Source organism: Schistocerca cancellata, chromosome 9 (assembly GCF_023864275.1).
Source record: "Schistocerca cancellata isolate TAMUIC-IGC-003103 chromosome 9, iqSchCanc2.1, whole genome shotgun sequence".
Classification (NCBI taxonomy): domain Eukaryota; kingdom Metazoa; phylum Arthropoda; class Insecta; order Orthoptera; family Acrididae; genus Schistocerca; species Schistocerca cancellata.
The window spans coordinates 221,916,559-221,943,027 of record NC_064634.1 but is presented as its reverse complement, the minus strand read 5'-3'; the positions used below and the strand labels follow the sequence as shown (position 1 = coordinate 221,943,027).

The 26,469-nt window shown below is 40.0% G+C and overlaps 1 protein-coding gene across 1 annotated transcript in view; it reads left to right on the top strand.

The window, feature by feature from the left end:
- The window catches only part of LOC126101579 (rabankyrin-5), a 443,789-nt gene that overhangs the window by 304,148 nt on the left and 113,172 nt on the right, over nucleotides 1-26,469 (top strand). The window contains exons 7-9 of the mRNA XM_049912232.1: nucleotides 2,869-3,034; nucleotides 11,308-11,512; nucleotides 21,289-21,481. Of these exons, the coding sequence (XP_049768189.1) occupies nucleotides 2,869-3,034; nucleotides 11,308-11,512; nucleotides 21,289-21,481 (564 nt within the window). The remainder of the gene's footprint in view (nucleotides 1-2,868; nucleotides 3,035-11,307; nucleotides 11,513-21,288; nucleotides 21,482-26,469) is intronic.

Below are 26,469 nucleotides of genomic sequence, written 5' to 3'. Positions count from 1 at the left end.
GATATTGTGTAAGCCAGTCTTCACAGTTCCTACAGGAACCATGCATAAGCAGTTGTAACATTTACCTAGATTTGTAAATTAATGTTGGTTCAAGTGGATCACTGGATGGGTTTTCTTTTTCTTCATGGATCTGTCAATCAGATGAAGAACTTGGTTTCATTTATGATTATATTGGGTGTAGTATGTCCTTGCGTCCCTCCCAACCTTTGAATTGATCTACCCAGCCTTTACAGTGGTTCCACAGCTTCACATGTACTCCTAACTAGTACAGCCTACATCCACTTGAAAATGCATACTGTAGTCATGCCTACGTCTCCCTCTACAATTTTTAACTCCCTCCCCACCTGCCCGAACACCCCTTCCTCCATTACCAGATTTACTACTGCTGGTCCCTCTGGATTTGTTTTATTAACCAATCTCATCTTTATACAGTTATACCGTACATTTCTTTTTTTCCCAAATAGATTCAGTACCATCTCATTAGTTACTCAACCTATCCCTGTTCTGTCATACAACATTTCAAAAACTTCTATTTTCTTCATGTCTGAACTGCTTATCATCCAAGTTTCACTTCGGTACAAGGTTACACTCCAGATAAATATCTTTAAAACAGACTTCCTGACGCCTAAATTTTTAATTTATTTTTTCAGAAACACTTTTGCTGCTATTGCCAACTGGCTGTCATCAGTTATTTTGCTGCCCAGATATCACAATGCATCTACTATTATTGATGACTCCCAGTCTGACTCTCTCAACATCACCTGATTTAATCTGACTGCATTCCATCACCCATGTTTTACTTTATTTGATGACCATCTTGTAAACTCTGTTGAAGTCACTGTGCATTCCATTTAACTGCTCTTCCAAGTCCTATGTTGTTTGTGAAAAAAATATTATATTGTCATCAAACCTCAAAGTTTAAATTTCCTCTCATTAAAATTTAATCCCTGTTGAAATTTCTGCTTAGTTTCTTTCACTACTTGCTAAATGTACAGATTGAATATTATCAAGGATAGGCTGCAACTCTGCCCCACTCCCTTCTCAGTTACTGCTTCCCATTTACATCCTTTGACTCTTCTAACTGCAATCTGGTTTCTGTAAAAGTCATAAATGACGTTTATAACTGCTACCGTTAAAATTTTGGGGACTGTGTTTCTGTAAACTTTGTCAATACCTTTCTCAAAATTGCAAATTCCTGTTAACTTGAGTTTGCCTTTTCTTTAGCCTGTCTTCCAGGACCAGTACTATTCACACCTGTCAGTGCCTGCCTTCTTTGGAATTAGAATTATTGCATACTTCTTTAAATCTGAGTGTATTTCGCCTGTCTCATATATCTAGCACATTTGGTGGAATAGTTTTATCATGGCTAGGATCATCTAAGAATCTAAATGTTTCTCTGGAAGTATGATCTACTTCAGGCGCCTTGTTTCTGCATAAGTTTTTCAGTGATCTGTCAAATTCTTCTCACTGTATCATGTTTCCCCATCTCATATTCACCTGCTTCCTCTTCCCTTACAATAATACTGTCATCAAGTTTATTTCCCTTATATACAGCCTTCATGTATTCCTTTTGACATTTCAGCTGTCCCTCCTTTGCTTGATACTGGCTTGCCATCTGAGTTCTAGAATTACAGAAATTTTCAGAAACAATAGTTCATATGGTGTTTATGAATTTCAGACATAATTTTAAAGAACTATTCTAACGATACATCCTTAATGACAGACTATATGTAATGCATAACAGGTGTGGGTGTTTTTTCCACTCAAAATATGCAGTTATTACCTCTTTGTAAGAAAGCTGAGGGAAACTTAAATAATTGTTCGTTATAATTACCGGGCTGTTATGCCGTGCTCGGTTGATGAATTCTGTGTCAATTCCCAACGTTTTGTCCCCGTCTGCAGAGGACATCTTCACGGGGGTCTGTAGCTCGATGGAAGCGTTGTCAGTAGTGAGCTAGTGGGTGTGTTGGACCTTCCATCAAGCTACAGACCCCCGTGAAGATGTCCTCCGCAGACGGGGACAAAACATTGGGAATTGACACAGAATTCATCAACCGACCATGGCATAACAGATGAAGAATGGTGTGAGTATGTAATGGTTATTGGATGTATCTGACCTTACTGGAAGTTTTAGAGTGATATGCTAACACAGCATTCCCAGAAGATGTGCATGTGCAACTTATCACCATCTGTTGGACTTTGAGAAAGGTGGAATCATTGGCTTTTGGTCTATGGTATCATCATGCTGGCAGGTTGCACACACAGTTGGTCGGAGTGCAGTGACTGAAATGAATGCAGGGTAACAGTGTGGCAAGAAGTGTGCATGGTGATCCTTCCTTAAAGAATGCACCTTGAGGAGATACGACTTTTGAACAGACTCTGACATATAGGTGGATGTCAGTGGCTGAAATAGAGGCAGTTGTTACAAGCAAGGACACCCATTTTTGTAAAGGGGGCTTAGATCTGAAGTATGGAGTATTTTTAATATTTTGGAAGATGAATGGTGGCTTGTAAATAGCCATAGACAATGTGGTGAAAGGTCGCAGGAAGAAGTGACTCTTGACATCCGTACCTATTCAGCTTTTTGGTGTGGAGGGGACTGTTGGATTTTGCAACAGGTCTGGAAACCCAAAACTGTGTCCACTTGGTTGCTGATGAATTGCTTCATTAAAATTTTACCAGCAGTATGCTAAGAATGAGTACAAGTAAAAATTGTCAGTATAGAAGATTCCAGAATATGAAAGTTCTGTTAAATGAAATTATATAATGACTGGCAATTTTTATGTTTTATCTGCTTTTTACCTGTGAGAGGTAATACTTCCACAGTTACACATGTTTAATGAAGATATTGCCTTTTGTATGTTTCAGCTGGGAGTAAAGTTAAACCAGCTAGATGTTCGTGGTGATCTTCCATTGGACTTAGCCCTTCGTGATCATCAAACTAGTATTGCTCGCACTTTGGTGGAACATAAGGCTGATCTTGATGCAAGGGACAGCCAAGGATACACACTCTTGCATCGTGCTATTGACAGAGGTGAGCCATCCTACGTTTTTAATTAAAATTAATGAATAGTTGAATAAAGGACAGGATCAATGTACTGATAAGTAGCACATGGTATGTAGCTGTCATGGTCACGATAATTACTACAAAAATATTAACATTATATGTAGGTAGAGGTAATCAGTTAAACTGTACATTGATACAGCTGCAAAAAATAACTGTCTGTTAAACCAGGATAAATTTCAATGAAAGCTTTTGAGTATCGGGACTGTCTGTCGAAACATCATTGTCTGTCTTTGTTAGTTGCTGAGAGTCAGGTTGATCCAATTGAAACATCGCTAACTAGTACTAATTGCTGGGGAAGAACACATTCCTGAGAGAAAATATTGTGTGTCACTTGCAGTTGACAATACATATGAAGACTGAGCAAGACGAGGAAGAGGTGGCATTTGCTGTAATGCTTATGTGTTTTCTCCCAGGTAATATTAAGTAGTGTGCTGTCCTACTTCAGGACAGTTTGCTTATGGGCAACCATGATTTTGACCTGTGCCTTTTCCTTTAGAGAATTATTTCCTTGTTGATTTCCTGTAGTTTTCAGCAGCAAATTTCTGCTATGACAATTACAGTTAATGCAGGTGGCAAATAACAACTCTCTACCCTGTATTGTCTGATTCATACTTGAAAATCATTACATGCAAGGTTGAAAAGTGCCTAGCTTATAAATATAAACTGTTGCAAATTTATTTACTACTATCCGTAATTCTGACCATTATAATATTGGTCATGACAGCCATTTACTACAATACAGTTCTCTGTGCAACAATTTTTCAATTATTTCAGATGCCTGCATTGTATTAATAGCAATTCAGTACTTTGTTATGAAAGGCAATCATTGATCTGTGCTTAAGCATTGTTGGTTCAATTTAATTATACCCATTCACGTAAAGCAAGTTCATATTGTGTATATGTGGCTCTCTCCATCCTGTTTAAACTCTCACCACATGTTAGGAGGTACTGCAAACCCTACCACCAAATTATCTTTGTATTCCTCATACCTGTTACTCCACTTCATAACTCTGATAAGCACACTCAGAGATACTTGTATGTTCATATTGAAATTTCTATAAATATAACTTAACTTGGTGCTTTTGCTGTGATTGATAACTAATTACTTATTCAAAACAACATTGTCTTTACTGAGACAGGTGACACAGACCAGAAATATTGTGTTAATTATTGGAATAGACAAATTTAATTTCACTCTGACAATCCTTGTTGAGATTACCTGTTGCTTCCACTATTTACAATAGGTGATTACTGTGGAAAGTCCGCACTGGTAATGCAAAGTTCATTCTTATTATATTCCGGTAAAGACTATATATCATTTATGCGAAGTCAGTGTTTTGTTCCAAAGGAATACTTGCTAGTGAGACACACTACTAATAACTCTACCCAGTGGTAGTTAAACCAGATTTTTTGCTCGTATTGTTGGAGCCAATGCCATTTGCAAATATGACTGTGAACTCGTACAGACAAGAATAACTGGCAGTGGAGGACTTACACTAATAACAATAATCACCTGTTTCAACTGGCCTCGCTCATTAGCTATAGAATGATTTAAAGATAGCGTACATTTGTTGATATGGAAATATTCTGTGATATTTTGGGATTGCATCTGAATGATACTGGCTTCTTGCCTCGATATGTGTTTTAACAACCAGGTGGTAAACTTTAGATGACTTCTATGGCTGCCATGAAGTTCTCTGTTGTGGTGACATCCTTCAAAAGAAGTCCTAGTAGACGCCCTCTGCCCCACTTTTCATTAGTTCTAAAACTTTGTTCGATTTCATCTTATTTGAGTTCACTATGTGACACAGTGCCAAAACACTCTGTACAAATGACACTGTTGGTTCCACTTGGTGTTGGCTTCTGTTCCTCAATTGCTCTTTGCTGTGCGGACTCAATGCTGGTCGTCACCAAATGCATTTGTAACATATTTGCCCTGTTGTTCTCAAAATACTGTTGGGCTGTACTGTCAAAGTGAAAGTAAACATTGGCAGCTCACACCATGTCATTCTACTTGTAGTTAGTGACATAGTGAAATCACTTCAATCATTTCTCCCGGCCTGGCCAGCTTCCAACAAAAGTGGCGCTGGATATATGATGAGCATGTAACTTAGTGACCCCTATGTATCACTGTTAACTCAACAATAGGTTGAATGTACTGTTTGTATTCCAGTTCTTCTCTCTGCTTCCACTGTACTGCAGCGGCTCAAAAATTGTGAGGTGTCCAATTTGTTTTTTCCTCTGTTCCTATGTGTTTAAAATTTCAGTCCAAATGTCCCCTCCCCTATACCTGTATGCTAAAGTTCACTGGTCTGGGAGAGTCCAGCTCCCCCTCCTTCAAGCCCATATGTGGTCTGCACTCATCTATATTTTTCATTTCTGCTGCTCCTCTCTCTTTTGCTCCCACTGCTTCTATCTCCATCCATCCATCTATCTTTCATTCACTGCCACACTCCTCCTCCTCCTCCCCCCCCCCTCCCCCCATCGTCTTTTTTCTCTTCCTCTCCCAACGGCACTGTCTCCTTTCTCTTCCTCTGCCTTTCATCCTTTCTCTTCCTCTGTCTCTCTGCTACTCACTTTCAGCACCAAAATGTGTGAATATGTTCACATGTCAAATTTTTCAGTGAGCAAGGCAGAATGGATTTTGAGGCAACTGGTTCTCCATTATTCATCAGAGTCTCTCAAAGAGGAACATATTCTCCTTTTTTCTGCTGGTTCCCCTCTTTTCCCTGCTACAGCAAGGTGTGCTGCTTATGTAAAATGAGTTCTGTAGGACAGTAAAGTTTCGACAGTCTGTTTATAAACTTCGGATACATTTATGCACTTTGATGCACATAAAAACAAATATGTATGCATAATATAAGGTTAACACAGAATCATTTGCTTTACTTTTTTCTGGTAGTTCTTTACATGCATGTTAAGGCTCCTCCTCCTCCTCCTCCTCTTCAATGCAATACCACTCTATTCATATTTCTATTGGTATGAATGCCCATTATATAGAGGCAGTTAGCATGAAGTTTTATTGATAAAAAAATGCTGATTAAAAACAGTTTGATGACCTCAGAACCCTTCTGGTGACTTTAGAGCCCTTGGCATGTGCTCACTATGTCAGTTAAAACTACATTTATGCCTCAGATTGGGCATTACGTGCATAGGTACGGTAACTTTGAACCTCTGGATCTCGTTAAAGGATAGTTATATCAAAAAAAGATAAAGGTTCCCTGAGTATATCACCTTAAGAATACAGGGTAAAAATATTGATGATTTGCCATAAATAGAAATTCTAGAACTGACCATGCCCGCAAATGGTACTTCTCATATCCAAAAGTCATAGTTTTTATTGGTGTTTTCTCAGGGACTGCCCATGACCAAATGATGCTTTTAATGCAAAATAAACAACAGATTTGCTCAGTTTGCCTGGGCAGGAGGAGATGTGAAATGTTTAAATTTTGACCCTGTACTGAAGGATAACTATAGTATGTGTGTTCTTCCATTAAATATACAAATGACCATTAGGCCAAGAGCTATCCACAACACGAGTTTTTATCACTTGAAAAAATGCATTTTTGTGCATGACTCTTTGAAACATATTGGTACCCTGTACTGTTGTGTGCGGACTGATACCGAACATATAAAAAGTAAATACAGTTGGCACTTCTCCTGGAGAGATCCCTGGACTTAAGTTGTGGAACAACCCCATAGTAGTATTTATCAGCGAAGTGGATGTACCACTTTTTTTTGTGCATTAATATTGTTTTTCGATGCCACCAGGGTTCCCCAATAGACAAATTTACTAACAGGTTCTGTTGATATCTGGTCATTTTATAGCACCATATTTACACTACTGGCCATTAAAATTGCTACACCACGAAGATGACGTGCTACAGATGCGGTATTTAACGGACAGGAAGAAGATGCTGTGAGAAGCAAATGATTAGCTTTTCAGAGCATTCACACAAGGTTGGTGCCGGTGGCGACACCTACAACGTGCTGACATGAGGAAAGTTTCCAACAGATTTCTCATACACAAACAGCAGTTGACCGGCGTTCCCTGGTGAAATGTTGTTGTGATGCCTGGTGTAAGGAGGAGAAATGCATACCATCACGTTTCCGACGTTGATGAAGGTCGGATTGTAGCCTATCATGATTGCGGTTTATCGTATCGCAACATTGCTGCTTGTGTTGGTCGAGATCCAATAACTGTTAGCAGAATATGGAATCGGTGGGTTCAGGAGGGTAATACGGAATGCCATGCTGGATCCCAACAGCTTTGTATCACTAGCAGTCAAGATGACAGGCCTCTTATCTGCATGGCTGTAACGGATCGTGCAGCCATGTCTCGATCCTTGAGTCAACGGATGGGGACGTTTGCGAGACAAAAACCATCTGCACGAACAGTTCGACGACATTTGCAGCGGCATGGACTATCAGCTTGGAGACCATGGCTGCGGTTACCCTTGATGCTGCATCATAGACAGGAGTGCCTGCGATGATGTACTCATTGATGAACCTGGTTCCACGCATGGCAAAACGTCATTTTTTCAAATGAATCCAGGTTTGTTTACAGCATCATGATGGTCGCATCCGTGTTTGGCGACATCGCGGTGAACGCACATTGGAAGCGTGTGTTCGTCATTGCCCTACTGGCGTATCACCCGGCGTGATGGTATGGGGTGCCATTGGTTACACATCTCGGTCACCTCTTGTTCGCTTTGACAGCACTTTGAACAGTGGATGTTACATTTCAGATGTGTTATCACCTGTGGCTCTACCCTTCATTTGATCCCTGCGAACCTCTACATTTCAGCAGGATAATGCACGACCGCATGTTGCAGGTCCTGTACGGGCCTTTCTGGATACAGAAAATGTTCAACTGCTGCCTTGGCCAGCACATTCTCCATATCTCTCAACAATTGAAAGTGTCTGGTCAATGGTGGCCGAGCAACTGGCTCGTCACAATACGCCAGTCACTACTCTAGATGAACTGTGGTATTGTGTTGAAGCTGCATGGGCAGCTGTACCTGTACACGCCATCTAAGCTCTGTTTGACTCATTGCCCAGGCGCATCAAGGCAGTTATTACGGCCAGAGGTGGTTGTTATGGGTACTGATTTCTCAGGATCTATGCACCTAAATTGCGTGAAAATGTAATCACATGTCAGTTCTAGTATAATATATTTGTCCAATGAATATCCTTTTATCATCTGCATTTCTTCTTGGTGTAGCAATTTTAATGGCCAGTAGTGTAGTTCTAGTTGTATTATTTGAATTTATTTGGTTTTATGTATGTTCACTTCCACTTCCCTTTCTATTGCTGCTGTCATCAATGCAATATTTGTTTCTTTAGCAGCTAGTTCTGTTCTTGCAAAAATATCCACATCATCTGCATAGGCCAGAGCTTGCACTGTTCTGAGGAATATTGCGCCTGTTGTGTTGATTAGAACCGATCTTGTTACTTTTGCTAGTGGTATATTAAAAAGTATACATGAGAATGCATCCCCTTGCCCCAGACCATTTGTTAATCTCAAAATTTGCTTTTAAATTTACTTGTATCTGTACTTTACAAACTACTTTTTCCATAGTCAAGTTTATGAGGCATGTTAACTCTTGTGGTATGCCGAATTCATTCATGGTTTCGATAAACTTATTTCTTTTTGTGGTGTCACATGCTGCTACAAAACTAACAAATATGAAATGTTTTAAGACTGCTTTTTTTCAATATTTGCTTCAGGGTGAGTATTTGGTCAGTAATTGATTTGCCAGATCTAAAGCCTGCCTGATATCTCTTGATTGCTTTTTTTCTGCAAAAGGTTTTACATGGATACAAAGTGGAGAGGAGACTATTTTATATGCAATATTCAATAATTTAGGTACTCCATAGTTCGTTCATTCCAGGGTGTCCCTTTTTTGTAAGCATAACACACATTACTCCCATATTGTAATAATGTGAGATGGCCTTTTGTGTCCATATAACTGAGATCAGAGCATGCAGGTACCTAACTAGATAACCTCCATAGTACTTAATGAGCTCGGCTGTCAGTTTGTCACTGCCCGGTGTCTTATTGTTGTTTAGTTCCTTTATTACTTGCTGAATCTCAGGCTTTGAGGGCATCTCATTTTCCTCTTCTTTCACTTGTTGGTTTTCAGTTTGTTCTCATTTTTCAGCATTCTCTGAGTACAATAATTCCTTGCAGTAATCTGTCCAGTTATGTAACACTCCCTCGTGTGATGCTATTAATTCACCATTTTTCCCTTTATATTTAACTGGTTTCCATTGAAAGCCCATTTTAAGGTTATTGACCTTTCTATACAGCTTCCTGCTTTCATTAACATTATCAAGTAGTTCAGTGTGCAGAAAATGCCTTTCAAAAAAGGGTTTCTTCTCTGCCTTAAGAGTCAGCTTTTTTGCACACCTTTTCCTCTATAGTCACTCTCTAGCATTTGTGTTCTTCGGGTGTCCATCTTTTTGTGTAACTCATTCTCCTTTTTGTGTTGCCTCCTCACACTCATCATCATACCATTCATTTCTTCTGTTGTTCCATACCAATTACTTCCTGCTTAGCAGTCTGTATTTAATATCGGTTTTTATATAATTATTCCCAAGCTCCAATGCTGTTTTCAATATGTTGCTGATACATTCATAATCTGGCTGCATGGTGACATCATGTGCAATACTTCTTGCAACACCTAACTTCACTGTACCAAAACATCAAATTCATGATGGAGATACAAGAAAATAATCATCTTCTATTTCTGGATCTGCTTGCCAAACAAAGACCAGATGGCACACAAGGACAAAGCATCTACTGTAAACTGATGTATATAGATTAGTACTTCAGTGCCTCAGCTGTCATTTTTCATCACAATGAAGTGTTTCAAGCACGCTAGTGTACATAGCACACACAACTTTGGACCAGTACAGTCTAGCAGCTGAACTATTGCACATACAAGCTGTGTTCTGTAAGGATGTGTACAGCAAGTGCCAGATACAACATGCCATAAGACCAAACAAGCTGCGACCTCAGCCTGCCGAGGATGAAGAGCAATCTCGGGAATGAAATTTTCACTCTGCTACAGGGTGTGCACTGATATGAAACTTCCTGGCAGATAAAAACTGTGCTGTATGAGACTTGATCTTGGGACCAGAGGAGATGAGAGAATGACTCGTGCTTGGGTAGCTCATTCAGTGGAACACTTGTCTGTGAAAGGCAGACCCCCTGAGTTCGAGTCTGTCTGGCACACACTTTGTCTGCCGAGAAACCTGTTGCGATAACTATTATGCTGTACATTGAGAATGCATCAGTGAAGACTGGAAGAATACTGTGAAAACATTGTGTCGGGTTCATATTCTGCCCATCAGGCAAGATGTGAGCCATGTTGGGGTCAGTCAAGAATGACATAGGAGTTCACTGAATCCCCTGTCAGTGCAGGAAAATGTGTTCAGGCTGGACTATCTGGATTGCACAGGAGAAATGCAAGGAGCATAGATGCCACACAGACAATGAACAGCCGACAAAGTCAGTAATGAACAACAGGAAGTCTGCTGTGGCAGAGCATTGCGTCTCCCTTTGACATGCCATGAATTAAGATGGCATTAAGTGGTTGCAACACTTAAACACTTTCTTGGCTTGTATTCTAAAAGAGGCTGTAGAGATCCTGGCAACATGATGAACAAATAAAGCTAAGAAAGGCTTGGAATTCAGCTTTGACCATGGTCAAAGTACAGCACCAATTTGTATGGAAATCGACCTATGTCACAGCAACTGAAGAGAATGAGGTGTCACCAAGCTGACAGATCCCTCCCCCCCTCCTTCCCTCTTGCTCCCGATTGCAGATGCCTATGCTCACAGTGAACTTAAGTAAGAAGTTCCAGAACATGGTGAGAGACACTGGATAGCATATTCAGTTAGGTATGTTTAGGGTATAGTGGTATAAAGGCATTTTCCCATTAAGGTAGCAGAAAGTCTGTAACATGAAATAAGATAGTTAGTGAAACAAATTTGTAATGCTGATGGCATTAAGAAATATATTTTTTTTAATTTTTGTATTTAATTCACAAATTTACCAAATCAAATGTTGAAGTAGTAACTGAACATCACGTAAATCAGTGTAACATTTCAATCGTACTAAGCATTTTGGGTTTGTTTCATTCACCTTGAATGTAACAAAATTAGTAGACAACAAATTTGTAAAATTCTAGAAGTCAATTTCCTCTAACTCCTATCTTTTATTTTTTCACAGGAGACGATTATGCAGCAGAATTCTTGATAGAACATGGTGCAGCAGTAGGTGCTGTAACACCAGAGCAAGGCAACACAGCACTGCATATGGTGGCGAGTTTGTCACCTGCAACCACAGGGGATTCAACTATAAGTGCCATGACTGGAATTGCACAGAAACTTTTAAAACAAGGTCTTAGCCCAAATATGCAAAACAAACAGGGTTTGTAAGTAAAATCTTATAAACATTTTTGTACATTGTGGTGAATTTGATCAGTAATGTTCAAAGTAATTCACATTTTAGGCAGGGTGGCACACAAAGAAGTGGCCCTGAGTGCCAGACTGCTCATTGTCGCCTGCCAGTTGTCATCTATTGTTTTGAAGCTGTTGCCGCTATGTTTCGGCTTATAGTGGGCAACAATTCATGCATAATTGGTGAGCAGCCTGTACTCGAATCCTCTTGGGCTCAGCACTTGTTTGTTGGGTATGGGCTTGGTGATCCCAGGGTTCCTGAGCTGGGAACTGGTAAGCACCACCAGCCCCTCTCACTGTAAGCTCTGGGCATGCTTCAGTGACCATCATGCTGCAGGGCGGTGAAACATTGTGTGTCATGGAGAATGGTGATCTTGGCTTGACTGCCCAGATCACGAGAATGGTAGAAACCTCTATAAAAAAATCCTCCATCTCAAGGTGTGTTGTTTGCCAATGATATGCATGGCTGTTGAAGTGAAATCTATAGGGAAACTGCCACACCTCATTTGTGTAAGGCTTACCATTGCACACATGGCTCTATCTAGATGCATTTTTGTTTTCCTAGCTGCCTGTGGGACTGATATGGAATACTTGACGATTAAGGACAATGATTAATGAAAGTTGAGGCCAGGAGTGTTACGATAATATAGGATACATTGCAAGGAGAGTTCCCAACTGCACAATTCAGAAAAGCTGGTATTGTTGGGAAATGAATCAGCTAATGAAATGAAGAGGCAGCGCGTTTGGCAACAGGGTGATCCAATTGTTTCTTGGCCACAGTTTGTCAGTAGCCATTTATGCTGACAGACAGCTTGTTGGTTGTCATGCCAATGTAGAATGCAGCACAGTGGTTGCAGGTTAGCTTGTAGATCACATGACTGGTTTCACAGGTAGCCTGCCACTGATGGAATAAGTGATGTTCTTGACAGGACTGGAGTAGGTAATGATGGGAGAGTGTATGGGACAGGTCAATAACAAGGATACGAGCCATGAGACAAGGGATTGGGAGCAGGGTTTGTGTAGGAATGGACAAGGATATTGTGTAGCTTCAGTGGGCAGCAAAATACCACCATGGGAGGATTGGGGAGGATAGTTGGTAGGACACTTCTCATTTCAGGGCTTGACGAGAAGTAATCAGAAATCTGGTGGAGAAAGTAACTCAGTTTCTCCATACCTGGGTGGTACTGATTTGCAAGGGGAATGCTCCTCTGTGGCCTTATGGAAGGACTTTGGGAGGCAGTGGCTGGAAAGATAAGGCACAGGATATCTGTTTTTGTACAAGGTTGGGATGGTAATAACCGTCTGTAAAGGCCTCAGTGAGACACTCGGTATATTTAGAGAGGGACCGCTCATCACTACAGATGCGATGGCCATGGGTGGCAAAGCTGTAAGGAATGGCAGATAACCTTGTAGGTGGGGCAGCCACAACATTTAGTATCCATCTCGGGTATTAATAACTGCTTCAGCTGTATTTGGTCCTTTGTTACGGTGTCACTACCAGTTTTGTGGCGCTAAAAGCCACATCTTCAGGTGAACATATGTTTTAATGATATTCATCTGAAGATGTGGCTTTTAGTGCCACGAACCTGGGAGTGATACATATGGACCAAATACAGCTGAAGCAGTTATTAATACCCAAGATGTATTGAATGGGTGGCTGCTGTCGAAGTCAAAGTATTTGCTGGTGGTTGGTAGGTATGATATGGACAAAGGTATCGATATAGCCATCGTTGAGGTGAAGGTCAACATCGAGGAAGGTGGCTTGTTGGATTTAGTGGGACCAGGTGAAACGAATGGGGGAGAAGGTGTTGAGGTTGTGGAGGAATGTGGATAGTGTGTCCTCAGCCTCAATCCAGATCACAAAGATGTCATCAGTGAATCTGAACCAGGTGAGAGGTTTGGTATTCTGGGTGGTTAGGATGGATTAATCTTGGTGGCCCATGAATAGGTTGCCATAGGATGGTGCCATGCAGGTTCTCATAGTCAAACCCCAGATCTGTTTGTGTGCACCTGCAGGGCACTATCCTATGCCAACCTATTCATGAGCCATCTAGAGACCTTCCAACTACCCAGAATCCAAACCCCTCACCTGGTTCAGAATCACTGATGAACTCTTCCTGAGCTGGATCGAGGCTGAGGACACACTATCCACATTCCTGCAGAACCTCAACACCTCCTCCCCCATTCGCTTCTCCTGGTCCTACACTACCTAACAAGCAACCTTTCTCAATGCTGATCTCTACCTTGAAGGTGGCTACATCAGTACCTCTATCCGTATCAAACCTACCAATCACCAGCAATACCTCCACTTGGACAGCTGCTTCCCACTCAATACAGCCTAGCCACCCATGGCCGTCACATCTGTAGTGACAAGAGGCCCCTCTCAGAATATACCAAGAATCTCATTGAGGCCTTCACAGACTGTAACTACTCTCCCATCCCTGTGCAAAAACAGATCTCCCATGCCTTATCTTTCCAGTCACCCACCACCTCCTAAAGTTGCACCATATTGCCACAAAGGAGCATTCACCTCGTGACTCAGTACCTTCCAGGGTTTTGACTACCTCTCATTGTGTCCTGGAATGAAAAATGTCCTACCCACTATCCTTCCTACCCCTCCCACAGTGGTATTCCATGGCCCACCAAACCTACACAGTACCCTCGTCCATCACTACACAACCCCTGCTCCCGACCCCTTGCCTCATGGCTCATATCCCTGTACATCTGTCCCATACATCCTCCCACCACTACCTACTCCAGCCCATTAAAGGTAAGGCTACCTGTAAATCCAGTCATGCGATGTACAAGCTAAGCTGCTACCACTGTGCTGTGTTCTGTGTGGTCATGACAACCAACAAGCTGTATGTCTGCGTGAATAGGCACCGACAAATTGTGGCCAAGAAACAACTGAATCATCCTATTGCTGAGAATGCTGCCCAGCAGTTCTTCATTTCGATGACTGCTTCAGAGCCTGTGCCCTCTGGATCCTTTCCACCACCACCACCACCTGAATTGCACAGGTGGGAACTCTCCTTGCAATATATCCTATGTTCCCCTAACCCTCCTGGCCTCGATCTTGGTTAGTTATTGTCCTTACCCATCTAGCCTCTTCCTTGTTTGCATTCCAGCAGTACAAGGCTCTCTCTTCCACCAACGCACCCAGTCTTTCTACTTCTATCCTTTTCCGCTACCCCCTCCCCCCTTTCCTCTCTCTCCCACCCTCCATCTAACCTTCTGACTGTATCTAGCTACCCTACCCTCTTTCCATCTAATCCCTGCACACTTCCCCTAGCAGCACTTTCGTCCCCCACCCCCACCCCGCTATCCCTCCCCCTTGTCACCCCAACCCACCTCGTTGCCAATCATGTGCTGCTGCTTGCATTCTGGCTTCAGCTGCCAAAGATGTTGGCCGTGTGTGTGTGTGTGTGTGTGTGTGTGTGTGTGTGTGTGTGTGTGTGTGTTGTGCCTATCTGCGATTCAGCACCTCAGTCATATGGTGAGTAGCAACTATCCCTTTCATAATATTTTTCATTGTTTAATTTTACATTGAATAATGAAAGTTCTGTGGTGTACAGTTAAGTAATGCCCATTATTTATGTGCATAAGCATCTACGAAGGGGGGCCAAGAGTGGTGGGGAGAGCACTAACCCACTCATGGAATCGAGCACAGGGCTCTCATTCATTATGCAGTTCTCCCACATTTCTGGCAGTGATTATCAGTGACTTCACTGAACTAGAAGTTTGATGTCATGTCTTTGATTTGTTTGGTTGTCATACTATTCATAGGTAATTACACCTTCTCTTCTGTGTGGCTGCAATTTTGGTGCTGTCCTGAAGTTGTGATGGATGCAAAACTGTACAGGAAACTGCGAAAATGGTGTCTTCGATTGTTGCTTTGTCACTTCCTCATACTACCCTTATATAAATCCTGCAAGTTCCCAGAATGACATAAACATGGCACCAGTACATGTGTCAATCATCCAGCCCCACCGTCCTCCCTTTGCTGCACAAAGGTATCACAACAGTAATTTATGTTTTCTGTGAATGAAGAGGACCCACAATGACTTGCTGTTTATACCTGGTCGAACTACTGTAGAGAACTTTGACAAATGTGGCCAAGTTATGCTGTAGGTGTGTACAGTCATACTTGATCATGGGAGGTAAATAAATCAATCAAAAGAGATACTGTAATGTCATTTTCTGCAGTAGAAGAGGGGGGGGGGGGGGGAAGTGTGAACTTTCAAGATCCATAACATGCCCTGCCCAGGTACTGAATGATTCTAAAGCAGTGTGGGGTACAACCCAATACTAGATGTAGGTATAGAGTTCAGTAGGCATAGAGTTCAGTCATATGGAGTTATGTCTTCTGCACCAGCCAATTAGAGGGTGGTTTGGAAGGTTTCCCACATTTATCCAGTTGAATGATTCCGCCCCCTCCAACGAATGCAAAGAAATTCTTAATTTTTTAATTTTATTTTATTTATTCATTCATTCATTTATTTTGAGTCATCAGTCTTCTGACTGGTTTGATGTGACTTGCCAGGAATTCCTCTCCTGTCCCAACATTTTCATCCCACAATAGCACTTGCAACTGATGTCCTCAGTTATTTGCTGGATGTATTCCAATTTCTATCTTCCTCTACAATTTTTGCCTTCTACAGTTCCCTCTAGTACCATGGAAGTCATTCCCTGATGTCTTAACAGATGTCTTATCATCCTGTCCCTTCTCCTTGTCAGTGTTTTCCACATATTCCTTTCCCCTCCAATTCTGCACGGAACCTCCTCATTACTCACCTTCTCAGTCCACTAATTTCCAGCATTTGTCTACAGCGCTACATCTCAAATGCTTCAATTCTCATCTGTTGTGGTTTTCTTTAAGTCCATGTTTCACTACCATACAATGCTATGCTCCAAATGTACGGTCTGGGAAATTTCTTCCTCAAATTAAGGCCTATGTTTGATACTATAGACTTCTACTGGCCAGGAATGCTCTTCCTTCCGGGGCTACCGGTAGTCTGCTTTTGATGTCGTGCTTGCTCCATCCATCACTGGTTATTTTGCTGCCCAGGTAGCAGAATTCCTTCATCTACTTAGTGACCATCAGTCCTGATGTTAAATTTCTCTCTGTTCTCGTTTCTGATACTTCTTGTTACTTACGTCTTTTTTCGATTTGCTCTCAATCCATATTCTGCACTCATTATACTGTTCATTCTATTCAACAGATCGTGTAATTCTTCTTCACTTTTGCTCTGGATAGTAATGTCTTCATATCACTGATATCCTTTCACTTTGAATTTTAGTTCCACTCCTGGACCTATCTTGTATTTCCATCATTGGTTCTTCGATGTACAGATAGAACAGTAGTTCCAAAAGACTACATCCCTGTGTTACACCTTTTTTAATCCACCCACTTCATTCTTGGTCATCTACTCTTATTATTTCCTTTTGCCTTCTGTACATATTGTATATTATTCATCTCTCCCTGTAGCTTACCCCTATTTTTCTCAGAATTTTGAACATCTTGCACCATTTTACATTGTCAAACACATTTTACAGGTCGACAAATTCTATGAACTCTCTTGGTTTTTCTTTAGCCTTGCTTCCATTATCCACCTAACACACCCTCAATTTTCTTTTCCATTCTTCTGTTTATTAGTCTTGTAAGCAATTTGGATGAATTAGCTGTTAAGCTGATTGTGTGATAATTCTCGCACTTGTCGGCACTTGCAAACTTCAGAATTGTGTGGATGATATTTCTCTGAAAGCCAGATGGTATGTCGCCAGTCTCATACATTCTGTATACTAATGTGAATAGTAGTTTTGTTGCCACTTCCCACAATGATTTGGGAAATTCTGATAGAATGTTATCTATCCATTCTGCCTTGTTTGATCTTAAGTCCTTGAAAGCTCTCTTAAATTCTGATTCAAATATTGGGTCTCCTATCTCTTCTATATTGACTTATGTTTCATCTTCTAACACATCGAACAAATCGTCCCTCTCATAGAAGCCTTCATTGTACTCTTTCCAACTATCCACTACCTCCTCTACAGTTAACAGTGGAATTCCTATTGCACTCTTAATGTTACCACCCTTGCTTTTAATTTCACCAAAGGTTGTTTTGATTTTCCTATATGCTGAATTGGTCCTTCTGACACTCATTTCTTTTTAGATTTCTTCACATTTTACATGCAGCCACCTCGTCTTAGCTACCCTGCACTTCCATTTTATTTCATTCCTCAGTGACTTGTATTTCTGTATTCCTGATTTTCCCTGAACATTTTGTACTTTCTTCTTTCATTGGTCAACTGAAGTATTTCTTCTGTTACCCATGGCTTTCTTGCAGTTACCTTATTTGTACCTATGTTCTTCTTTCCAACTGCTGTGATTGCCCTTTTCAGAGATGTCCATTCCTCTTCAACTGTACAGCCTACTTGGCCATTCTTTATTTACACCGCTCAATATTAATAGTAGAAAGCATAGAAGTAATGCAACACGTAAGTGAATGTGATCAAAAGCCAAGATATTTATCCTGTATTCTTCACTTCATGGAACGTTACAGTGGCATTTTTTGTTGGTTGCATATATGGGAATCAGACGTGGTTTTCTCAATCATTCTGGTTCTTTGTATTTGAGATTTTTATTTTCACTATCATCCTAACATTATTAGGATATAATACTTTTTGTGAATATTTTTTACTCATAAATCACAAGTCATTGGTTACCCTGAATGTATTTGAAGATACAATTTCAGATAGTTGACTAAGAAAAGTAGCATCTGTATTCAAAATAATGTATCTTACAAGGACCAAGTGGATGATTTTCAATTGTTTGAGCTTTTAAAATAAATACTTGAGGCACATGTTTTCAAACTCATTGAATAAGTTACATAAAAAATAGCAATTTTAGAATTTTGCCTTCTTAGATAAATTTTGGGATGTGCCATACTTATGTGCCATTCCTTAAGGTACATTGCCTCTGGTTGAAAATGGGGCTAATAGATAGATAACCCTTGTGGCTGCTAGGCTGTGCATCCAGCCTGCCCTATTTGGTGACTGGAACGAAAGTATTGTGTACCTCACTGGTGGGCAGCTGACTCAGCCCTATGACCTCTGCAGTTTGTGTCCAGTGTCAGCTAATTGCATGTTCCAGCAAACATAGAACCAATCTTCAACAATGTTCTTTATAAAATCAGTATCACAGTATACAGTCACAGTGCCCATAGGTTTTGATAATCACAAAAGAGAACTTCAACACTAATCCAGGCTTCCTGTTATAAGTTTGCCCTGGGCTGAGTAAAAGTTTGTTTAGAAAAATAAGAACTTTTATATTTGTCATTGGAAAATTCTGTAACTTGAGGTTTACTCTAACGATATACATGCCTGTAACATGTTTCAAGTTATAAACATTTAAAGTGAACAGTTCCTAGTGAAGACATCAAAAATTCAGACAGTCTTCTGTTCTACATGGCAGCCAGTGTTAGTGAGAAACTGCATGTAACTTGATGCAGTGCTCGCCTCTTCTTACATCTGATAAGTGATTTGTGTAGAATAATTCTTGCCCCTTATCATTATGCATGTATGTGTCATGTATACTTTGTAGATTAAGAAATAAAATGCAGCTACTTGGCTATGTGTACCATTTTCTGTTCAGTGTGGCAGCAACAGTTGCCGAGAGACTGCAGCTGTTCTGCTACACTGTTTGTCTTTTGTAACATCTGATTCTTCCATTCATTAGTATAATTCATGCCCTTCAGATTACATATGTTTGTGTCAAATGTCATGTGTTCATTAGGAAATAAAATTGTATCTATTTGTTCAACTTGTAAGCAGAAAGGAATCGTAAGCAGGTGAAAGCTGTAGCACTTTCTGACATAACAAATAATGGCAGTTAACGATGGTGTTGGCAGTATTGTTGACAGTAGTGAGTCGTCATTCTGTGGTGTACGTGTACCTGCTCCTGTGCCCAACCATCGGGTCCTCCTGCCTGCTAGGTGTAAATAAATACCTCTAGATGTCTGGCTGTTCTACCTGCCAGGCGTACTTGTACACCTGTAGCTGTCTTTGTGCTGTATCTGCTGGGCATACATATATGCCCATAGCCCTGACAGGGTTAAGCCAGCTTCAGCTGAAAAAATTGTATAAATCAAATGCAATGAAAAGAATAGATTGTTACTCTCCATAAAGATGACATGTTGAATTGCAGATAGGCACAATAAAAAGAATGGTGCACATTGAACTTTTGGCCAAAGTCTTCTCCGGCTGGAACTGCTGGAGATTGCGGTCATCTGTGTGTGAGATGTGCCTGCTTATGTGAATGTGAGTGTGTTTTCTTTTCTGAAGAAAGTTTTGGCTAAAAGCTCAATGTGTAACAGCTTTTTGTTGTACCTGTCTGCAAAGTCAGTGTGGTATCTTTACGATGAGTAACAATCTATCCATTTCATAATATTGTTGATTTTACTTTCTGGACTTCATTGTGTGAGTCAAATATCTTATTTGGGAGGTGGATTAGCACTGCCAGATCTTTGATGGAGTAGCGGACCAGTAAAGTAGTCGTATGACAACAGAAAACTGTTTGTTGTTGGGAGTGTGTATATTAGATCAATGCTCCTGTCCTATAAAAGCTCCCCTCATCAACTGAGCAAGAACAAAGATAGTGAGTTGCTACAATGGAGAAATGTGTACTTAGAGTCCATAATATGTGACCTTGTGGACTTCAGTCAAATTCAGTTTATATAAGTGTGCAGTATGCCGTCTAGGTACACCTTTATTACACAAAGTGCTTGTTGGATCATGAGTTTTCTGCTTCAGAGCTTTCAATTTTTCAAGGATACATCTGTACCAGTGAGGAATTCATGTGCAGGATATCCAAAAAGATTGTGGAAGGTCACATGCAAAAAAAGGGGGGGGGGGGGCTTCCAAAATTAGACTAGAGAGCACTAACAAAATGTGAATGGCCACAAGAAAATTTTGTAATTACAGAAATGGAGCAACCGATCTTTTGAAATAATACACATTTTGTTAAGGACTTTCAAGATTTAAAACTAGCTTTCTCTCCTCAAATAGCTGATCTTTACACAAGTTCGCATTTTGTGGATTTCCTTAAAACTCCTTGTGCATCACTTGACTGTTAGCTAACAGGGCAATACTTTTTACTGTGGAGGGCTGTGTAAAGCACTAGTGATGTTAGACAATTTTCTGTACAATATAACAGTGATTCTAGTGAGAGAAAATGTGATGAAAATGAGTGATAATACCATTTTGTGTAAAATAGTTAATTAGTTAGTTATTTGCATGTTCCATAGATTATCTGGATGATTTTTTTTTATCAAAATGATGTGAAATGAATCAATTTACAGGATATCCATCCATGATTAGTGTTAACATTAATGAAAACACTATTATTCTTAGTCTCATTCATGCAACTACATTTTCTACTTTACTGGCTACCAGTTTTTAAGTAGAAATTCATCAGTATCCCTCTCCCTCTCCCTCTCCCTCTCCCTCTCCCTTGCTCCATTACATTATTGGATATATATCAGCAGATGTGGTATTTTTGGGCTGTTGTTTTTGCTCTTGTAAATGTGCATATCTTAGTCTTTGTTAATGTGCAGTTTATATTCGTTTGTCTTTTGTGGGAAGTTAAAAGCAGAAATGCAAAGACACTGTGTGTGCAGCAACTTGTATCTGCTTTACAATTTATTATTTTGTATCCATTGTTGTGTGCGTGCTGTAGACTGACATTTTGTTGCAGCACTGCAGTACATTTAAGTGTCATGGCATGCAATGAACCTATGTTCTCACTTCTTCTGGAGTCTGACGCAGATCTCAATCTGCGCACTGAGGAAGGGCACACCCCATTGTGGTTTGCACTGCTTGTTGGACCTCCATACAATGACAAGAGTTTTGCTGCTAGACTTATTAATGCAGGAGCTTCACCAAACCCAGTAAGTAAATTCGTTATACTCTTATTTCTGTGCTTCCAATTGAGGCAGTATAGTCTTTAAAGAAGTGCCACTTTCCACAATTGTGTTTCACACATATTTTCATTGCTTGGTCCGCAGCTCATGGTCGTGTGGTAGCGTTCTCACTTCCCGCACCCAGGTTCCCGGGTTCAATTCCCGGCGGGGTCAGGGATTTTCTCTGCCTCGTGATGACTGGGTGTTGTGTGATGTCCTTAGGTTAGTTAGGTTTAAGTAGTTCTAAGTTCTAGGGGACTGATGACCATAGCTGTTGAGTCCCATAGTGCTCAGAGCCATTTTTTTTCATTGGTTTCATGCAAGAAATTTCAATCATTGCATTTAAAATGAGCTTTCTCGAAATTGGTTAGGTAGATTGTTACTGATCCTTTGTTAGGGAAATCAGGTTCGACTTTCCAGTTTCTACAGTTGGCTCTTCAGAAAAGCTGGAATGATTAATATTAATATTTGTTATTTGTCTTCTACTAGAAACATGTAGTCAGATAAGATGACAAACAGTTGGATCACTGAGATATTGAATTGAATTGATTTTAGGATCCAGCAGCAAACCTGAAGAGATTTCCATGTCAGATAAACAGTTCTAGCAAAGGCCTCTACTAACAAAAATCATGTAGTATGCTAGTATGAAATGAAAAATATATGTTTCAAATGTATATGTTATGTACAAACATCATATTTGTGTGCAGTGTTTGATTTGCCACAGTAAGCACCAGTACACCACATCGGTACCTCTGATGATGAAATCAGAGCAACAGATTTTGAGATGTGATGTGATTGAACTTTTGCTGTGCTTGAAACTGTGAAAAACAGATTTTGTATTCCCACTTGCTCAGAAAAGCTGTAAACGTTTTAAGAAGTCTAAATTTAAAAAGCTCTATGGAAGGTCACAGTACAGGAATCTCTATTTTTACTGATCAAGCACTGTCTGAACAAGCCACTTAGAAGTGGCAGTAAAGGCAACGATACTAAGTGCCATTCTGATAATGGTATCCAAATCATGGAATGAATATGATAATGGTGAGTCAGTAACAATTGACTTTTTGAATCAGCTTTTTGTTGTTTTGAGCCTTGTACTCTTGTCTCCTTGGCTGGGATGGTGGCAACAAGCTCAATATTTAATGAAGATGTAATTTCTATGGAACTCTTTTGTGAACATGTGGGAGGCTTCATTGTTCTTTTCAAGAAAATTCCCAATATTTTGGATCTTAAGCGTCAGCTGTGTATCAGTTCTGGAAGTCAATGAAAGATGCAGATTATTTATGTCCTAGTACCAGAGGACAGCAGCTTGTGTTGCCACATTGCATAAACAGCCATTACTGATCAGTTACCAGATGAAACAGAAATGAGTTGTTGTACCCAGAGTATGATCTAAAACCATGAAGAATATTTGCTAATGAGCAAGCCTACCTTAGCTCATCACTGCCATCCAATTTACTGCAAAAACAGCAGGAGGGGTGAGTGTGTGGGACGGCAAGTTAATAATTATAATGTTATAGTTCGACATCTGTGACGTTGGTAGTTATGCTACACCGTCTTATTCACGCGAGCCTAGTAACTAATCTTGTAGTCAGCCAGAAAGCGAAGGGAAACCTACTGCCCTTAGTTTCTAGTGTGCACGGCTACATTCTGGTCCAGCCCATTGAAAGAAATGTTTCTATTGTCCTTCTACTTAGCAGGATCAGGACTATGATTTTAAATGAAAGTATAAAGTTCTAGTTAATACGTATATTGAGTAAAGTTTCTCACATACAAAAATTTGAAATTCACTATGTTCAATAGACAGTAAATCTTTCTATCATAAATAGCACAACTAGCAGTTCAGAGGCAACCTCTATGGTACATTCCTACCAGATTGTCTTTTGCCCTGACTAATACTCAAATGAATGTTAAACATACAGTTCAAAGTTAATGCTCGCCATAAGAGTGGAAATAATAGTCGCCACTTGCCTATCGAGTTTAATTATCATGGACAGCACACTAACAGTTACTTTGGTGAATTTTAAGCAATCCAGGATGGTGTACAGTCCTCGCGAGTTCACTATCCATTTTTACTGCAAATATGTGATTTGTCACAGTCCGGCTCTGACGTCATCTGAGGCAGAACGGGATCCGACATTAAACAGACATGGATCTTACAGTGGCTGAGTGTGAAGTGAACCTTCCTACTGCCTCTTGGGCTGTATTTATATAGGTGCCACAGCGGATGGCCGAGGCAACATCTTTTGTGATGATGATGATGATGATGATGATGATGATGATGATGATGATAGGTTTGTGGGGTGCTCAACTGCGCGGTTATCAGCGCCTGTACAAATTCCCAACCTTTGCTCAGTCCATTCTCACCACTTGGATGAATGATGATGAAATGATGAAGACAGCACAAACACCCAGTCATCTCGAGGCAAACACCTGTTGTCTACTGCCTGACACACGGCAGCAGCCTCAGGATGACTGATTTCTCGGGCACATAATCTTTAATAACATAGTTATGAATTAATTTAGAATCTTCTTAATTTTTATTAGTCTTCAGGTAAGTTGTTTGAAAGCACAGAAAAAGTTTCAGCTCACTTGAATAAAAACTTTGCGTTCTAGAATTTTTATAGTGGAACTAACAGTAGATCGTTACCTCTGAACCATACCTTTACTATAACTTGTTTTGAATGATAATAATACAGCAGCTCTAAAATTTGATATCGCTCTATTATTTGGTATGTTTTATCAGCTGCTTTAACCAAAATTTTCTATGATTAAAATTACCGGTTCTTAATCTACTACAATTTGGTATATTTTAGCTACAAAATTTGTTTTCACTGAATTACTCAAAAACTATAAGAGTTAGTTTAAGGTGTGTCTCAGTTATTTTTAGGGTGAACTGAAGCATAAACTAAATTTTTACATTTGTAAGTCCATTATTTAGCACCCCCCAGTTTTTCTAAAGACATGGATTCCGGTCGTAATTATCGCTCTTTTGTTTTGAAACTTGCACCACTTATTTATGAGCTCTAAAGGCACTTTCCATTTTCCATTTTTGCGGAAACTGTCAAGTCTAGGTACATAAAGACTGGATATTTGAAACATTACTATACCAAAATATATTTAAAAAAAGTTTTAAACATAAATTTTGACTTTTAATTTTATACTTAATTGTAGTTCAGTACTTGTGCACTACGCTTGGACGTGTTCATGTGACTTGGCGCTACTAGCTGTGAACTGGGATAAGTCCCAGCACACTTACTCACCTCTGTATCTCACGCATGATAGAGTGCTTGCTTTGCTTCAGGTGGAACAACATTATGTTCAGTCATGAAAAGAAAATTCTGCCTTCATGTGGCTGTTTGCAATGCCATTACAACTAGGAGTGTGTTGGACAGCAATATATTGGTCCAACAAGGAGCCTCATGATGTAGGATGCTACACCCTGCACAGAACATAAAGATCTGATGATCATTTTAGGCAACACTGAACATCCCAGTGTACATCCAGAACATCAGTCATCCCATCTGTTGCCATTTGTATTGCACTTGCAGTTGATGCTCATTGACACAGTTCTGACACTAATCAGTGCTCTCTCAAAGACCTACATCTGGTTATCTGGCCAACATGATAGTGAGAACTGCTCATTATTGACCAGACATGTGATATGATGGGATGACGTCTAATCTGATGTCCATCAACACTAAACACCCTCCATAAATTTCAAAAAACTTGTAGAAGAATACTGTCTTGCAATAAGACATCCCACACCTCCAAGATCATTTCTCTGCCTAATTGCAGCACTACATTGTTGACAGAGGAGTCTATACAAGAAACTGAAGTTACTACCAAAGACAGTCTGTCCTTTCTTGTGGCAGCCTGTGATTAAGTCCATATATGGTTTCAATGTAGATAATTTGTAAATGAAATTTGTCAAGTGGGGCCCCTTTGCTCCAGGATTTTGCTAGTGTATTATTAACTTCACATTCCTATAATGATACTAAAATGTCTCCAAACATTAGAAACTGTTTTTTTAGGAAATACAACAAACTCTACTTTCAAACAATACTGAGGTGCTCATGGTGTATTCATAAAAATAAAGACTGACAAGAAATTGTTTTTGAAACATTTTCTGTAAGTAATCACTCTCAAAATACTCCGGGGAATCTTTGAAGTTTGACAGCATTGATATAGTCTGTAATGACAATTGCTTATTGTTTTCCCAGTCATGGATTTTTTGCTCAAATTTCCATATTTTACATAAAGTTGCCACATCTGATTCTAGAGTAGAAATGCTGAGTGAAATAATAACAATTTCTCCAATAAAATTTGACTTGTAACAGCATATGCTTAAAATAGTTCATGTTCACTTTTTATTCGCTATGAACTAGGCATATAAGTGCAAGGTGTGATTAAAAAGTAATAGGAATTTTTTAATTTCACAGCCTTTATAAACCCAATTTTCAATTTTTTTTATATTGTTGGTACACATGTTCCTGACACATTTTTGCATTTTCAGCTGTTATGTAAAAAGGGTGTCTCAAAAAGGACTTTGTAGCTTTGAAAATTCATAGAAATTAATTCATAGTACCTACAGACGTGACAGCAGTGTCAATTTGTAGGAAAATACATCATGTTTTGCCTCATGTAGTTCACTAGTGCTGAATCGCACCGTAAGGAGTGCTAGTGGCAGTTGTGTTAATGATGGCTGTCTACACTGGACCCAAGCGTGCTAGCTGTGTGTTTTGGTTTGATGAATCAAACTCGGCAGCAACAGTTCAGCATAATTTCCATACCAAGCATACTAAAGGTCCTCCTAGTAGGCCTACAATTTATGAGTGGCATACTTGTTTTGTAGAAACAGGTTGCTCGGTAAGACATGGGAAATCATCAGGTCGTCCAAGTACATCTGATGACGTCATTGAGCGAGTGAGATAAATTTTGTCAACGGCCCTACAAAATCGACCTGGTGTGAATCTTGC